The following is a 19,013-nucleotide window of genomic DNA, read 5'->3' as shown; positions in this document are numbered from 1 at the left end:
CTATACGTATATACCCTCTCTTTAGCGCGTGGGGCTCGAAAAATGAGATTTATCAAACAGGAATGTAGTTCTCGCCAGTATAGTTGCCGGAGCGAAGGAAAAGTTTGGCGCGTTATTGCCGGATTTGTTGATTCCGCGCGACAGTTTCGAAATTGAGCTTGATTAATACATCAATAACGCGAGCTTATTCGAGGGGCTTTAACTCGATCAGCAAGGCCGAGGCTGGGAATTTTTCTCATCAAAGGATTCCGGCGGATTATGGCTCTTTCTTTACTCCCCCTATTTTTTTTTATTTGTCGCCCCGAAACTTTTTACTCGCGAGATTCACTGCCGGACTGAATTATTGGGGTGTTTCGTGTCGGATTTGCCGAGCTGTTTGATAAATCGTGGATCTGTAAGTGTACATGAGCTTATATAAAGTGTTTTTTCCGAGCTTATCGACATTTGAAGCTTTTGCAGTACATGAAATGAATTTTTTTTGCAGTTGAGTCTTTAAATGGCAACAAATAACAATAAAAAAAGCCTTACCAAGCCAAGTAAGAAACGGCATGAGGTAATCCGGCATCTCCCCGGGTACGAATGGCGTCGCTAAATACAGAAGAAAAAAGGGCAGCCAGCAGAGTACAAAACCACCGACGACGACGGCCAAAGTTCCAGCCGTCTTGGTTTCCCTCGTCACCCTATTGATACAGCTGTGCTGATGACTTCGCAGAGTTCCAGTTCGGACGATCGGCGTCTTTCGACTCGGACTGGCGTGTACCTCGGGTTCCGGTACCTGTAGCGCGGTCATCGTCGCCGAAGCCGGTGATGAAGTTTGTTGCTGCTGCTTCGTACTTTCTTGGGCAACCTCGCTTGCTGTTCCTTCGGATACTGATGCCGTGGACAGTCGCGAGGCTAACATCGTTCGGGAGATCGCTTTCGTTGGGCCCTTCGCTCGGTCCGCCGCCTGTGGGATTAAAAAATTTTTTTAAATTTAAATTTGCGAGCTTCCGTAGATTTAAAATAATAAAAAGACAATTCGAAAAAAATCTAAAAAGGGTAAATTACACGCGGCGGCGGCGTTTCGTCGAAAAGCGAGAAGGAAACACATCGTATGTATCTCGCATGACATGATCCAAGAATGGACGCGAATATATTCTCGAGAAATTTTCAAGCGCAGCCTTGGATGCATATTTACTCTGAAAGCAAGGCGTCTTTGTTGATGCACAGCCGTTACTTACCGAAGATTAGTTTTTTTTTACTTTTCTTTGATCTCGCATTTTTTCTTTGTAAATTCGGGGTGTCACCCTCGAGTTGCGTTGAATAAATGATGGCTAAGGATTTTGCTATTGAGGTTGACGTGAAAATTTAAAAGTCACGCGTAGCGAAAAATGTTTGCGAACGTCGGCAAAATCTGATAAAACGGAAAATTTTTATTTTTCGATTTTTCCACGGTATCATTTTTATTTTTGGATTTAATAGAATTTACTTAGCTGAATCCGAAAACTTTTATAAGTATATGTGTACAAATCCAGAAAAAACCGGACACTTTTGGGGATCTGAGTGAACGAAATTGAAATTTGAGGGCACACCTCCCAGACCAACTTTTTTGGTTTCTTTAGGCCACCCAGAACCCAAAAAACCTTGGGTTCCCGCGATTACGAAATACTTATTTTTTGCCGGGCACTTTAAATTCTCTTATGGGAATTTAATATGGGAAAAATAAACGAAAATTAGCCATGGTTCAACTTTACCCACTCAGTGTCTGAAGGCGCAATTTAAAAATGTGTATTACTAGGATCGAAGTATTAGAAGAGAGCTTCAATTTGAAGGCTGGTGAGTTAAAAATAATTGCTTAGGGAAAAAGTTGTCTAGGTTTGAAAATAGCGAAAAATCATGAAAACGATATATATGCCCATCAATTATAGCTGTTTTTTTATCTTTTTCGTTGTCATATATATAGCTGATGAAACCAGTAAAATGTTTAATCTGATTTTTGAAAACAAAAGTAGAAGTAATAAGCTTTAATTTCAGCCCCGGATGGTTGAAATTGACGGCTTGGATCACAAGTTATAAGAATTTTAAAAATGGGAAAAATTACTGATTTTCGTAAAAAATCCAAGTTTTCATGATTTTTCGCTATTTTCAAGCCTAGACAACTTTTGACCTAGGCAATTATTTTCAACTCACCAGCCCTCGAATTAAAGCTCTTTTCTAATACTTTGATCCTAGTAATACATATTTTTGGATTGCGCCTTCAGACACTGTGTGGGTAAAGTTGAACCGTGGCTAATTTTCGTTTATTTTTCCCATATTAAATTCCCATAAGAGAATTTAAAGTGCCCGGCAAAAAATAAGTATTTCGTAATCGCGGGAACCCAAGGTTTTTCGGGTTCTGGGTGGCCTAAAGAAACCAAAAAAGTTGGTCTGGGAGGTGTGCCCTCAAATTTCAATTTCGTTCACTCAGACCCCCAAAAGTGTCCGGTTTTTTCTGGATTTGCATATGTAAAATGTATCCAAACGTTTATAATATTTGATTTATGATATTTGATGTGCATTTCACTTACTTATGTACAAGCCAAAATTGCGATTTTCTGTTTTTCGAACTATTTTTTTGTATATTCGATACAAATATAGCGAGGTCGAAAATTGCACAGTTTAATAACTATTCCTGCCATTAATGTGCTTCTATTTTGTACATTGATATTTGTATTTTATTTTTTGCTGATACGGATCGACTATTTACTTTTGCTTTTGTGTCTATGTTCGAAGTTTAATTAGTACACTGAAATTTCCAATATAGATAAAAATCCTAAACGTTTCTTTCGTTTCTAGAGAACTGAACTGATAAAGTTTCGTATATTTAAAAACAATTTTAATTATAGTTGTTCAAAGTTGTTCTTTTTATAACATAAAAATTACCAGCATGTAATTAACTACAATTATAAACACGTCACATAGTTCAGTCTTTGATCAAGTCAAGCCTCTTCCTCCTCTCTAGATAATATTGATCTCTGATAAAGAGTCTTATTGGCCGATCTAGTTAATTAAGGCAATTACGCTGTAATCGATATAGAGGTACACCTTATTGGTGCTTGTATACATTAAATAACTACGCTATCTAAGTTAATAATTACACTAAAATAAGTAAATATAATAATATATTCTTGAGTATATAATACTCTTTTAATTACCGCGTGAAAGTGCCTCCTTTGAGATCTTCGATGCGCCCTCGGACAGTTGGTCGATTCCGCCAGCAGAGACTTCTGCTTCCCAGCAGCGGCTCCTGCGCTGTTACCTTTGTGATACTCGCCGGTGCTGACAGCGTCGGTCGACTCGAGGCTCCGGTGACGTTTGGCGATGACGCACGAGATGCGCCCGTAGACGTAGAGCATGACGAGCATCGGCAGGAAGAAGCTGCCCATCGCCGAGAATATCACGTACGACGAGTCCATATTGTAGGAACACTTTTTCTCCGTCTCCACGACGTTACGGGCACGTGGAAAACAGCCCAATAAAGGCGGGCTGGTTATGGCACCGGCTAAGATCCAGACGACCACAATCATCAGACCGGCTAATCGCTTGCTGCGACGGCGCCGGGAGTAAATTAGGGGCTGAGTCACTGCCAGATACCTGCGGATATAGTTAGTTATATGATACTTGCCAGATACCTGCGGATATAGTTATATGATACTTGCCAGATACCTGCGGATATAGGTTTATGATATTTGTAGCAATTGGCAATAGAAATGCGGAAGTCAATGCCCGCATATAGTGTGTTTCTTCTGGAAACTTGAAATTTTACGATTGCACGAAACTTTCTCTTTTGAAGATAAACAAAATCAAGGCTAAGCGCACACGCTTGAATCAATTGTCTGTTCTATACTCTAATAGATTTTACGACCTGTCGAGTGCACGCTGTGACGTGTATATAGTGAGATTCTCGAATGTTATACGTCTTCTTTTATGCTTGATAAATTCACTGTAGTTTAAATAATTACTCTAACGCCGACGGCCTTCCGAAACAGTTACTAAGTACCTCGTTTCTATGATGAGTCTACGTGCTCGGTGTGATAAACAAACGCGTAATGTTCGCAAAAACCGCAACTTACCTCCAAAAGTTTAATCAAGAGAAAAAATTAGCAAAAGCCTCTCATCAAGTATGAACAAGAAAAGAAAGGCCATTCAAGCGAGAGGGACAGTAAAGCTCACCTGTCTATAGATATGGCGCAGAGGGAGAGTATGCTGGCCGTGCAGAGAAGGACGTCCAGCGAGACCCAGGAATCACAGAGCACTTCGCCAAGCTCCCACGTACCGCCGTTCAGCTGTGGAGAAACATCGGAGGTTGCTTTGCATGACAAAGTGCGTAATTTAAATTTGCCGTTTATTAGGTTATCAACACTTTCTTTCTTCGGAGCTCGCAGCGTTTTTTAATGATTGGTTTAACTTGTATAAAATTAGGTATGTGAGAATTTCAAAAATTTTCACGCGTTAAATACTTGATAATATCATTCGTTAAATTTGAGTAAATCTAGTGAAGAAGTTCCTTCTTAACTTGTTCATTAGTGCGGCTCGTTACATGAAAAATCCATGCATATTTCATCAAGCTCGAATATTCTGAAAATTTTCGCTGTTGGGTTATAGAGTAAGCGAGTGTTTTTGTCGATGGAGAAAGAAGACGGCTTTGAAGCAGAGGGTTATTGCATTAGGGAGAGTTTTATGGCTGGATATTTCTTAATAGGAAAGCTTGTGAAAGACGTCCCTTTGTTTTTGAGCTGTTGCTTGCTTGCTTTATCGTCGTCGTTATAAGGGTTGTTTTAATTTTGAGAAATAAATTCGATTGGGAAAAAAACGTAAGCCGGGTTTTATATCGTTCTATAGTCTCGTTTATGTTGAGTTAACGATCTGATTGATTTTATAATTCTCGTTGATCGATTTACTTTTAAACTTTTGGACAATCTTCTGATGTTTGAATAAAAACCAGGAATTTTCAAGGCGTTGACGCAGAAACTCGACGAATTGTATGATGAAACAAAAAGAAATTATCAACAATAATTTATCAACAATAATAAACTCTAATTGTTATGTAAGAAGGGACATGATTGGACAAATGTGCAGCATTCCGGCACATTGGCGTTGAGGGCGGGGCCACGTTTCATTCAATACGAGGTGCGATACGATTGGGCCCTGCAAAGCTTCACTTCAGGCCCAAGTCTTGGGCCAAGGTGGAGGGGGGGGGGTTGAGAAGTGACAGATAGAGGGCGTAAGCGTAAGGGATGCGTAACCTGTTAACCTGGCAGAGCTCAGTTTACTTCGAGACCTCGAAGAGTTAGGACGCAGTCTGCCTTAGACTCTACGTTTGTCCAGGATCAGATATCTGAACTGTTGGAGCCTACAACTTATTTTCACACATAACAATTTCTTCACCATGTTGCAAGAGTTAGTACAACAAATCGAAGACGACGAAGATTTTGTCTTCGATCTATATCACCGTATCAAGGAAGGTTACCCAAACCTACTAGAGAAGGCCTACGTGGAGTTGTTGGATTCGGAGTTATCCAAAGAAGACATCGCCAAGGAGTTCGACAACGCTCGGATCGACTTTTCACTCATCGTGGGGCTCGACGACATCGATTTGATCAGAATTATGATCAAAAAAGGTATTAACTTAAACTCGGAGGAAGAGGAATTCAAAGCCCTGAACGTAGCTTGTCATCGATTGCATTACGACATGGTAAAACTCCTATTGCAAAATGGCGCTGCTGTCAACGTTTCCGACATTGAGGACCAGACCCCGTTAGAAGCAGTTTTCGACGGTATAGCCATTGAGGAATCTCTATGGTCTGATGAAGATGACGATCAAGACATTGATTTTAAGTTAACGCAACTATTAGTGTCCTATGGAGCCAAGCTCGATTCTAACGGCGTGATTGACACTTACGTCTTAGAGAAAGCTATGCTGTTCGCCAACGTTGAAACAGTCAAGCTTCTGGTGAATGAGGCCAACGGAGACCTAAAGGTTCGCTACGAGGACGGCTGCTCTACCCTACATACAGCCGTAGACAGCAATAGACGCGGCATGCTGGAATACGTGATTGAAGTGTTTAAAAGAGACAAAATAGACATGAATCATCAAAACAATTTAGATGGCAACACGCCTCTTCACTTGGCTTCTTTCAGTGCCCAAAATTTTAAATCCATAGTTATGCTACTGGAAGCGGGTGCTGATTTTCGAATCAAGAACAATGAGGGACTGACGCCGTTCGACATGTTGCTAAGAGGCTTACCAGACGCGAAGCTGGCCTGGATATACTATGACCACGGCTTCGACATACTGGACTGTAACGACGCCTTGCTCGACAAACTATTGAGATCTAAAAGTCCTTGGATGAAGATCCTCATCATCGAGATGGCCAAAAGGAAGATGATGGGTGCCCAGTTCGCTCATAAAAACGCCAAAGTGTTCAAGTGGTTCGACAAGCTGAGGAGTCCAGAAAAGTGCACAGAGCAGCTGAAGATAATGCAGGACACAACATTTTACGAAAACGTAACGTTCTGGGACATTCTCATAGCGGATCAACATAAATTGAAGGAATACGCGAATAACTTTGATTTGCTACGAGAGTTCTTCGCTAAAAAGTGCAACAAGTCTTTCTCACTCTACTGTACCCATACGCGAAGTAAACTTTTCGCACTTCTGCCCCAGAATGTACAGATTGACTTAGCTACTCCAGTGGTCTGTGCAGCAATGAAGATGCCGACGATGTACGAAGTCATGCGACACGAAGTTATGCCTTACATGAATGGTTATGACCTGCGTAGACAATTATATTGCTGCTTCAACTATTGAAGTAACAGTGTTTCAATTTTGTAAATGTATATGTTGTAAAATATTTGTAAATGCGTCATAAAATTCTTGTATTTTTGATATTGTAACTATAATTTTTTAAATTTTTTTATAATAAAATGATTTCACTTGAAGATAATCCATAGTCACCTTTATTCTACAAACCTCCTTCTATATTTCATTGTTCCACGATTGTAAAGTGAGATGCCCGTAAAAATTGGCCCCCTTGGGCCTATACTATCTTTTATATCATAAAAAATCGTATTTAATCGTATTTAATCGTATCTCCTCGCACTTTCCCAACGGACTGTACGCGGCCAATCTCGAATCTTAATTATCGGGAAAGTAGATCCCGGAGGTATAGCGCATCTCCCCAAAACTCTCGTCCTCTACTCCTTTTATCCCCCAATATCTGAGTCAACAACGTGCAAAACTCTGCTCTCAAAAGAGAATCCTCTCTCTCGCTCGAGTAGTAAGAGGAAAATTTTTCGACGATCACGCGAAAGTTCGCGTGTAACAAAGGCCATAGTTTGGATAGCTGATTTAATGCAATGAAAACACGCAAGAGTACGCACTCGACGCGACTATAAATGTCCTCACGGACCATCGAGAGATTTGCTTTGAAACTGATGCAACTTTGCTCTTCGACTGCGTATAGCATATAGATATAGAGGCATTACGTATTTATGGAATTGTTTGCGAGAGTTTTTCATCGACGGTGAGAGGAAAAGCCTGTCGGACCTTGCGCGAACTTTTTTTTTGGTTCATCAATGATTGATCGAGGAGCGTCTGGCTCGTTTCTATTTTTTGACTTGACCGTTATCGATATAAGTGCTCATTCGGGTAGGTGAGAATTCGTGAGTGGGTGTCTCCCGATGCAAATTGAATCGTCGAGCTATTTATTAAATTTTAACTTTAAATTATTTGTAAATTTTATCATGTCTAAAAATATTTCTACGAGAGCATGACATTTTTTTTTAAAATGCAACAAATTTTAGATAAGCTGATCTTAAATTGTTTTCCTTTTTATAGTGAACGATACACTTTCAATCGCCCGGAAATTTTTTCGAGAGCTTTTGCATTTGAAAAAAAACAAGCGTTAATAGTTAACATATAGCTGCCCTTCACGATTTTTCATAGACTTTATGAAGTAATCAGATAAAAATTATTAGAAAACACACTTGTATGAATTTTATTAATGCTGAGTAACTTTACAGTGATAGAATGTCAAAATTCAAAATTTTGTCTTTCATCGGCCTTTTGGGTCTAAATACCAGATCTGACAATTCTAGAGATAAAATAATAAGTGTCATTCCAACTGATTCAGCAGTCTCTGGCATTTCCAAAAATGTATATGTCAACTAGTTTATTATTTATATTAGTTCAAAAGTTATTGGAAAAATTCAAATCTGAAAAATGAATGATTACGATACGATGTTTAACACACTACTGAATTTTTCCAATAACTTTTGAACTAATAGTGATAAACGAACGATAGCGAAAAGTGATAAGGCCGATGAAAGACAAAATTTTGAATTTTGACATTATATCATTCCAAAGGCACTTTGCATGCTTCCTTAGGTATATTTTGTTGCTTTTGTTCTATTATTAATGATTCATTGATTATTCATGATAAATAAACCCTCAAGAATATTTTTTGTATGACGGGAGGATGACGGATTTTGAGGTTAGGCGGTATGAGAGAAACTTGCACGCAACACTACGCACGATAGCCATGAAAGTCATATGTTAACTATTACAGATATTTCCCGCAATATTTTGTATGTATACTATAGAAATTTATAGTATACATACAAACTGTTTTTGTTTCGTATAGAATATTTGTAAGATGTACATGAATATATTAGCAATCATTGCTCCTAACGTGTGTACATGTTTACGGCAATCATATCTTCCTCTCAGTGCGAGTAAAATGTAATTTTTAGGCAGAAATATATACCCCCAGTAGAGAGGAAGAGTCAAAGAATGAAAGTATGGAAGCGAGAACGCGCGAGAGAGAAAGAGATAGGGATATTCGCGGCAATTTATGCAGAGAGCTCACACTCCGCGCCATAATAGAACGCGTCCTCCATATTTAGTGCTAGGATGAGAACTTTACGGTTGTTCGCAGAGCCGGAGCTTTTTTACTCCCGGAATTTACAGCGTGTACTTTGAAAGGTATAGCCTCGCTGAGCTTTTTTCGTATCAAAATTTTTTCGCTCGCTTCTCATTTAATTTATCCTTCCCTAGCGAGGCTGATCTAAATTTTTCGTATAATTGAAATTTGATTTTTTCTCATCCGGAATTCCATTTCTATATTTATACACGATCATCGATTAATCAAATCAGCCAAAATTGACAAATCCTCCCCTCATAGGAAATTGAGGCTAATATGGCCACGATATGTTGAATTTTATGCTCAGTAGCCAGATTGTAAGGCATATCGTGGCCATATGTCCCTGTCAACAGGCGACGGTAAGTGGGCATAATATACCATAAAATTATGGCCAACGTTTTAAGAATGGCAACCTAACCTTGCAGTTTGCACACATTTATGCATATGTGCAAACATGACCACACTCAATACTCACACTGACATGTATAGTTTTTATGTAAATGTGGATATTAGAAAAGACATCAGGCGTAATCTGTGTGTTCAAGATTGCCAATGATGGAGTCTAAATGTGTTGATCTTGATAGATATTCTCCAACTAAGTGTCTATGGGAGCAAAATTAAATGCTTAATGATTGTACGATTACTTTTTTCAATTTTTCTTTTTGCTATCAATTAAAATCTATCATACTTAGAGGGCTGAAATTGTGCATGGTGGTTTATTTCAAGTTGTTAAAACAATATATCCACTTGTCTTTATCTCAAGTGCTGTAGTTTAAATTCTCATGAAAACACCCATGTGTAAATTTTTCCCCCGAAGCCATGGGCTTCGGTGTGGATCAGCTAGCGAAGACAGACAAGCAAAAATTGTTACGCTAGCCTGTTTCTACATAATAAAATAAGCATCTACATGACAGATTAAACATCTTGCATGAATACACTGCATGATATAAGGAACTATAGTGATAGATACTGCTTGCGACTGACTCGAACACTGAGTTGGGAGAATATCTGTCAATATCATCACTTTTACACTTCATTGTTGATAATCTTGAACACACAAATTTCACCTGATGTTGTTTCTAATATTCACACTTACACATAAACATGAATGCCAGAATAGTATACATATATGTTAGTGAGTTTTGAGTATGATTATATGTAAAGTATGTATCAATATTCAAGGTTAGGTTACTGCTCTTAGCACATTGCCTTGTATTTTCAAAATTTATTGTAAAATCCTTTTTTTAAACGTAAATGATTTTAGAATTTACTGCGTTAAAAGAAATTTGATTATTAAGTTTATGGATTTTAGGTTATAAACCCATTGGTAGAGTCAAGTACTCAACATAATGTGGGCATATTATGTTGACATATTATGCTAAGAAAAATATGGCCAGTAGTTATTCACCGGCCATATCTTATGGCGTATTTTCTACGAGGATTTTTTTTTTAATCTATTAAATTTTCAAGCGTTCAATCTCGCGTTAATTCCTCCACCGCACGCACAGCTCCCGCTTAAAACGGTCGAATTTTCAGCTTTAAAACCGTATAAATGAAACATCCAATTTAAAGCGCCTATAATCCAGTCTACATCCCTTTAATCGCTCACTCAAAAGATAGATCACTAGAGAATTAATTCACAAAGCTCTTAACCGTAACCCTGGCATTACTAAGGAAAAAAACTGTTGAGACGGCTTCAAAGCTGTATATAGTCCACTCGCCGTACTCTATACTATTCACAGCGAGATGAGGCACGAGCGCGTAAATGCGAATTATGTCAAAGAGAAAAAGTAATTTCGCCCTCGCAGTGTGTGTGTCTGCCGTTAAACTTTCCCTCATCGTCGCCGCCGCAACTAATTCCGTTTGCGCCCTTTCATAAACACCGACGTACCACTTAAACGACGACATTCTCACTCTCTCTATCGTGTGAGCTCGACGAGCTGCGCTCTCGAATTGCCGCATATCAATTTAGCGGACTGCCGGATTTATTTTCGAATGGATGGGATTTCGAGTTGATTGAATTTCGACGTTGCTTTTATTATTATTGTTTTAATCGAGTGTACGCAACGTTTGTTATTTTTCAATTATAAATGTATAACGACGAAAATCCCAATATAACGCGTCGAAGTATTATGCGACTTTTCCCGCGCATCGTTTGAACGCGAAAAAGGCTTTGTCTGGAAAAAAGCTCATTACACGATTATTCCATTAGCCGAGTGTATCTATAAAAAGCTCGAATAATACATACAGAGAAAAATAACATTTTTCAAAACACTGTCTCTTTCCCACCCCTATACACCCTGAACATCAGCGATGTCATTATATACGCAAGCTCTTCCGGATGATCCCCAGGCCAGCCATTACTTCCGACTATACGCGCGGAAAAGCGTCTCTTGATGAGACACACACGAGCGGCATAAAGTAGTCAAAAGCATCAGCGGCCTTTTTACCGGGATTAAACGTGCGCAGCCTCGTGAACACGTACACACGGCGAAGAGAGCTTTTTTTCGGAAGTTTGTTTCTTCGTATCTTTTGTTTTTCAAAAATCGTTTCAGGATGTAAAAATACGCGGATATGCAGCTCGGCTTTAATATCTCTCGCATCTGTTGCGTCGCGCACAAAGTCAAAGCACGGCCCTTGTGACTGAGAGTCGTTTGATGCCGGAGATCATGAGGAGTCGAGGCTGAAGTGAGCATCGGACGAGCTTGAATACGTGAGTCGTGTAAGGAGTTTCGAGAAAGAAATAATATCAGAAAAAGTAATTTGGTTTTTATTATAAGTCCGAAAGCTCAACGAAAAAAAAAACAAACGACGCAGAACACTCACGCTAGCCACAAAGCCGTGGCATCCGCCCACGCAATGCGGCAGAGGCAAGCCTCCGATAACAGGGATCTCAATCACAGTGCCAAACCGCGGCTACACTCGAGCATCCGAGGAATGTCCGCACACCTTAACCATCAAGTTCGCGATTCCACGGCTAATTAACGCTGCTACACGCACGTGTGCGTGACTATACGTGTACGCGTGGATAAACCTATATATAGATTGTATAGTATATAACGTATCTATATGTATACGTACCTGTAGGAGAACTGCCGGAGGCATGACGGCCAAGCCGACCAATAAATCCGCGGCGGCTAGGCTCGATACGAAACAATTAGTGACGGACCGCAGACGCCTCGTCGTAATTACCGCGGCGATCACCAGCGTGTTACCCACCTGCAATTGAATTAGTTACGTATGTGAGTTGCCGTTACGCCGAATAGACGCACGTGTGTGTATTTTTATCTTTCCGATAAATCTTAATTTTTTTTGTTAATATTTTTGTTAACACCTTCTGCAGAAAGCTCCATGATTATTACTGAAAAATAATCAAGCAACAATACTCTTAGTTTACCATTGAATTAACGGCATATTCTCCTCGCGTATCACCGCACACGCCATAATAAATCTCCCAAATAAATTCGTCCGCGAGTAGAATGAAACAGCCAGTGCGCACAATCGGGCGCGCGAACAAGTGCAACGAACGTGTTCCGAATCCCGCATCAAAATCCACACGAGAGTATAAAGTCGCTATACACGCACACGCGCATAGTCAAAGGCCTTCCTTATAACACAAACAAGTATAATATACGCGTCGCGTAATAACCCGCTTAGAAAATATATTTCAAATTTCCCGCGCCGCGAAAAATCTATCGACTTTTATAATATATACGCGTTCTATCACCTCGCTTTGACCCACATTCGCGCGGCAGTAAACAAGCGAACAAAGGAATACCCGCAAAAACACGGGTGTCTCATATTTATCGCGTAGAAAGCGATGGTCGAGGGACAAAAAACAGAGAGAAGGAGAGAACGAAAAAAAAATTGTCGAGACAATGGAAGAAGTGCAGCAGCTGCTGCAGCAGCAGCCATTCGACGAGTAATAAGTAAAAGCAATCCGAGGAAATGCGTCGCGCGGCTCGCTCGGGGTGTGTATCCCACTGGGGGAGTCGAGGCGCGCATTAAACGTCGCGAAGAAATAACGGCTGTGCGCGGAAAGGGTAACGAATTACAGGCGCTGTATGCATGGAAAGGAAGAGAGTGGCAATTCGGAATGACTCTTTCTCCTTTGTGCTCGAAATTCAGGTTTATGTTTTAGAGAACGAGGTTATAGTTAAGAAATTTTCATTATTCTAGTCGCAAGCTCTGGAAGAATTTAATGAAATGCGTCTTTCAGCTTTTTCTTTGTAATTATAGAAATTCGGTAATTACTGACGGTATAGACAGCATTTAGATCAGAAACGAAAGGATGTATAATTAAGAAAGTTTAATTGGTTGAAACCGTGCTGCGGTATAGCGTTGGCGATTGTTCCGGAATATCAGTTGCATATGCATGGATGTAAATGTGCGAATGTGGAGTCTTTAGGATTTGCGTGTACTGATGTAATGCGGCTGCGGTCGTGTATAAACCCGCGAGAAATCGAGCGAACCGCGAGTTACATTTAGATTGGGTGATTGACCAGAAACTGTCGAATTGCGCGTTGCACTATCTATTATACTCTGAACAGTATAATGTTAAATTCTGCACACTTTAAAACACTAAAAAACGTTTCTTGTGTGGTTACCATCGCCAACGACTAAACATTTTTATTCACACGTGTAAAACGCAGAATACGATATCGTTCTGAGTATGCGTGTGCCAGGACTTTTCATTATTTCATCGTTTTGTCAGCTGCAACGGCACGAGTTTCTTTCTTTCGTTCTCTACTGCAAAGGTAAAGCCTTTTTCTGAAAATGTTTCCCTAGAATTAAAAATATTTTAATAATCCAAACGCGTGTCCGGCGCTTTTTACACCAAGAGAAACACATCCCTATGCGAGCATAAAAGCTGCACGTATAATCGTTTTCGTAAAAAAATTGCGCGGGAAATTCAAAATTTTCATTGCAGTAGCTAGTTCATAGAAAAGAAGCTTACGATAGTAATGACGATGAGTATCGAGAAGCAGACGGCGAGGAGCAGGTCGATCCAGTTGGGCAGGTAGCCGTCGGCGAGTTCGATCTGTGTCCGGTTGACGAGCCAACTGCGCTCAAGGGTCCCGTCCTCGTCGAACTCCGTCACGTTCTCCATCACGGGCCCTGTCCATTCGTGCGCTGACCAGCCACGACGACGACCACGCAGCCGCCCGGCTGGAATTTTAAGAATTGTGTCGTTCTTCCACATGCAGGGTTTACTTGGTTTTTTTTCGTCGAAATAGATTATTTGCTTACCTCACCGGGAGCTCGCGGCGCGTCGTGACTTTCGAATACGCCGATGATGATGGTTAGTCCTCTCGGCTGCTCTACGCGACTGGGGAATGTATCTGGAAGCATGATTAGGAAATCGTTAATTTATAATTAAAAAAAAATGAATATTCATGCATACGTCGGATCATCGATAAATTTTTAAAAAATAAATTCGCGCACGAAGAATCGCAAAACGCATCACTTCGTCATCGTCGAACAAGACGCGACAGCTGCACATATGCATAAAGTATACCACAGCTGTACGTTCTTCCACGTCTTTCTCGAGCACTGCTATCGCTAGATCAGAGCTTTTCAGCTGAAAAATGTATCGACAGCCGCACCTCTCCTAAATCATCGAATATTCCTCTGAATATTTTAATTCCGAAGTACTGCCGCAAATCAAAGCAAAATAACACACGAACGTCGTAATCTTTTTAACGTATACAGAAGTAGTATCTTCCCCCGCATCAGCGAGAAAAGTCGAAAAATCGAGCCGCAGATATAAAGAGCTCAGAGCGAGAGCTGTCTACCTTTGAAATCGATATACACACGCACGCGGTAGCGTTCCGACAAGGCAAATCCGATCAAGCGTGGAAAGAGAGCGCGAATACGAGCACACACACACACAGAAAGGGATAAGCCGCTTATCGAGGCTGCAGCGCCGTCTCTCTCTCTCTCCCTACAGGCGCATCGGCTTGGAGAATCAGTAGTGGAAACAGGCTAGTAGCTGCGCAGCGCGAAGCGAATCAGCGTAGCGTATCGCGAGTCGTCGTCGGCATTAGGCAAATAAGGAGAAAAGACAGTGATTGGTCGGACGCGACGCGACGTGTCTGTCTTCGTTCTATTGACTACATCGCGGGGATCTGTGCAGGCATGCGTGTGCAGCCTCGATGTGTACCCAGGATTTGCACTTTGATTTAGCCGCTGCTGCGGAAATCAGATTGTTATCCCCCGCTGCTGACTTGGCAAATTAGCTTTTTTTGCCGGCTGCAGAATAATCTCGATGGGAAAATTAGATGTGCGGATGAAAAGGATGAAAAGCGTAAGGGTTGATGTGCGTGTTGATGAGTTAAGAATAAAAATCTCGCCGAAAACTAGAGCCACTTGACCTTCCACACCACATAAGAATTCCAGAAGTACTGTAGCAAAGAAAAGTGTGTGTACAGTACGTATAGGATGAAGAGAAGAATGTACCGTGAAAAAGTCCGCTTTCTCTCTCGGCGAAAGTCTGTTATACGCCAAAGTCCAGATATAAATCGCTTTCAGCTGGTGCGCTCTCCCTCCCTCGGATATTTCACGATGAAATTCTTCCTGTCGTCCTCTTCTCCTCTCTCTAATGCCACTGCGTCCTTCTACTAATGGTACAAGTATACAGCTCTGCGCAAGGACTGTTTTGGACACTTTCGACTGGATGTTGTTTTTTGCGGTTGGAAAATCAGGGATAATGGCACATCGACGAACTTAATTTCGGAGAACCGACGACTAAATTGACTTACAGCTGAAGAGCCGTGTGTAATGGCTATTTGGAGCATGCAAATGGATTCCCGAAGTTGTCGAGTTTAGCCGCGACCGCTGAATAAATGAATTTCTATACCGATCGCGAGTGCCCGATTATCCCATAGCGAGCGCTTCAAAGGATCCCGCAATAATTGTATTCCAGAGAGTTCACCTCTCGTCGTGCTTAAATTAGCTCGACTCAGATATACTCGAAGATTCGTTTCCTTTTATATTTTTTTTCTCCCTTAAATACACTACTTCTAGCGTCGCTTCCACGTTCAATTGGAAATTATCGACGGCGCGCTTTGAGCCGCAATAATTTATGTAACCTAAAAAAGCTCCTGCTTTACATTTCCTCCCCGAACGTTCTCTCTCTCTCTCTTTCTCTCTCTCTCTCTCTCTCTCTCTCTCTCTCTCTCTCTCTCTCTCTCTCTCTCTCTCTCTCCGCACGAAAGCTCCCAGTATAAGGGAAAACGGCAGCGTAGCTCTGTCTCTCGCCCATTAAGTGAATATCCCCGAGCATTCTTATCTCCGACCTCGGCGCCTCTCTCTGCTTTGTATCGGAAAAGCATTAAGCGCCTCGACGAAACAGGCGATATTCCGGGAATTGATGCTTCTTACACGTGTCTGCCGCTGAGAGGTGATTTTTTCCTTCAAACTATACACGTATATAGCTGTATAATACTACCGCTCGTGAGAAGGAAGGCTTGAATTTATGTATTTTTTTTTCTTCTCCAGCTTTATTTACGAGAAGCGACGCTTGTAACAAGCCAGAGAGATGATTTGCAAGGAGACTCTTGTGCCGCTCTTAGAGAGGACGTGAAAGGAAGCTGCAGAGAGAGAGAGAGAGAGAGAGAGAGAGAGAGAGTTCGATATTCAAACCGTCGAGGCTTTAATTAAACGAACACTCGACGCGAACAGAAACATAAAAACACGCTCTGTGTATCTGTTGTATAAAAAGAATAATTATACGACTCGAGTGGGGGCGTTGCAGTATCTCTATCTCTCTTTTTTTTTCTTTGCAATTAACTTCATCCCCGACTTACTCCGGCTGTAATCTCAAAAGGGCTTTGAAAAGCTTGCCATAAAAGAATAGAGCATGAAATGCCTTCTATAAGTGTGTGTGCATGTGGCATTTTTTTTCCAGAAGCCTTTATAAATCTCAAAGTTCGCGATACGCTTTTAGGTCTTCTTCTCCTTCTTTTTATCAGTATAATGATCTCCTACAAAAGTTTATTACCGCGTCGTATCGTCGTGATACTCGGCAGAACTTTTCATTCGTTTTTACGTTTGGACTTATATAATTCTAGTTTTAATCTACATTATAACATGTTCATTCGCAATCAGAATCAATGAAAAAAAAAAATTTACGTTTTAATACCCACAATTTCCTGCCGACCCATCCGGCGCGAGCAAAGTCAAATAAATCTCCACAAAGAAAAATCCCCGAAGAAATGCGTAAACAGAACGACACAGTCGTAAAACTGATTTACGCTCTCGGAGGCTCTACTAAACTGTCGATTCGCAGCAGTAGCTTCGAAAAAAGCCATCTGCATAACCATTAAACAATCAAAGCCGGAAAAATCCCTCTTCCCATGAATATTCCCTACTGCGAAATTTCCATCCGCACGTGTGCAAGGCTATTCCCTGGTACGCGTGCGATGAGTTGGTCCGACGCTTCGAAGTGATAAATTAATTACCGCTTCGTCGTCTCGCTCTGAGCGAAAATCGAATGAATAATATATGAGCGAATCTGATTTCACGCCTGCTTTGGACGGACATGTTATAAAAGGCCATTCGTTTGCTCAGCTTGTGACGGACCGGGGCGTTTATTTATTCCGGCTGTTTATTCTAGGGCGAAAGCTCGTGAGAGAGAAAGACGTTTAAGGATCGTGTTCGAGGTTTGATTTGTTTGGAAGCTTGATGAGAGAGAGAGAGGTGTTTGCGGGCGATGATTAGATGGATGAGATATGCGGCCCCCTTTGTTATCTCATTTCGCGGTATACGAGGTTTTGGTTCGCGAGTTTGAAATTTCTAATCAAAATTTGCATACGTTGTGCAGACGACGTGACTTGCAAGCTTCGTTGTTGTGCATCAATTAGAAGTAAATATGAACCTAATGACACTTTGCGAAATTTCTTAATTGCACTATTCGAATTTCCATTGAAGTGTAGTGGTTGAATCCATAATATTAAGTGCAGCACTATACCTGCAGCCAGATGCATATCATCGCTCGCCCATTGCTTTTGACCCATATTCGGTCAAGCACAGAGTGAGTCTGCGACGATGTGACCAAAGACCAGACGACGCGTATCATAATGTATAGTAACAAAATTGAATTATCGTTACCTTCGCACAAGTGTACTATAAAAGCTCTCGCGTTACCTTGAAACGTCACGCTGCGAAAATTTTAAAAAGAAAACAATAAAAATCCACAGAAATCCATTTCCTCCTCGCTACACACGCGCTTCAAAGTGGAACTTTATCGACGATTTTCACTCCTCTCGTCAAGTCCTTTATTGCTCGCAGCTCTGATGTCCGACAACGAAATAAAACAAAAGAAAAGAAACATCGCACCTCGAATTGTCACCCGTTGTCCATTATACACACGTAAATCACACGAAGTTGACGAAAGTTTCGCGCGAACGTGCCAATGGCTTAATTACGCGAATCTGTCGAGTCGCTGTGTTAGGAGCGTCTTGAAATTTATTCGTCGGCGAGAGGGCTTGCGACTGCTTATTGCGGGTGTATAAGTGGTAATCGAGTACGCGGGGGAAAAGTTTTCGGTGTAATCGAGCTTTTGACGAGAAAATTATAGGGGAGAATGTGAGTTGGCGTTTTGCTAAACGTTGATTTACGCGCGAAGAGGGGAATTAATTTTCTGCGACGTTTTTGCCAATTTGGTATGTGAAACAATGAAGCTTTGCGGCGCTGGGGTATTTAAATAATTAATGGCGGTTAATTTGCATGCATAATATGCCGAGAAGGATTATTGGTATACGTGACCGGTAGTTAACGAAATATCCGCACTATTAATATTCCATCTTGATATAATATATTAAACGATCGCGAATTAAAAAGAAATTACACGGCATTCGCCGATTATTAAAATCGCTTCTCCAAACGAATTTTCCCCCGGCGTAAACTTCCTTAATAGAGAACTTTCATCATTTCGCAATTAAAACTGTCTTACGAAATCTCTCCGCGCGGTAATCTCGTATAACACAGCGTTCCCCAGCTCTCTTTCGTGAAAGTCTTTGAAGAACCATAGGTCGATCGTCACGGGATTCATCTTTTAGTCGCGAGTTA

The 19,013-nt window shown here is 41.0% G+C and overlaps 1 protein-coding gene across 2 annotated transcripts in view; it reads right to left on the bottom strand.

Annotated features, from left to right (window-relative positions):
- The window catches only part of LOC100123862 (putative tyramine receptor), a 64,829-nt gene that overhangs the window by 2,396 nt on the left and 43,420 nt on the right, over positions 1 to 19,013 (bottom strand). For both annotated transcript variants that reach the window (XM_003426665.5, XM_031931542.1), the window contains 6 exons: positions 14,193 to 14,284; positions 13,900 to 14,111; positions 12,024 to 12,161; positions 4,192 to 4,304; positions 3,174 to 3,612; positions 529 to 946 (listed from right to left, as the gene is read on the bottom strand). In XM_003426665.5, coding sequence (XP_003426713.1) covers positions 529 to 946; positions 3,174 to 3,612; positions 4,192 to 4,304; positions 12,024 to 12,161; positions 13,900 to 14,052 — 1,261 coding nt within the window. In that variant the 5' untranslated portion in view covers positions 14,053 to 14,111; positions 14,193 to 14,284. The remainder of the gene's footprint in view (positions 1 to 528; positions 947 to 3,173; positions 3,613 to 4,191; positions 4,305 to 12,023; positions 12,162 to 13,899; positions 14,112 to 14,192; positions 14,285 to 19,013) is intronic.

This window comes from Nasonia vitripennis, chromosome 5 (assembly GCF_009193385.2).
Source record: "Nasonia vitripennis strain AsymCx chromosome 5, Nvit_psr_1.1, whole genome shotgun sequence".
NCBI classification, from domain to species: Eukaryota; Metazoa; Arthropoda; class Insecta; order Hymenoptera; family Pteromalidae; genus Nasonia; species Nasonia vitripennis.
The sequence above is the reverse complement of the archived record's forward strand: the minus strand, read 5'-3'. Positions and strand labels throughout refer to the sequence as shown.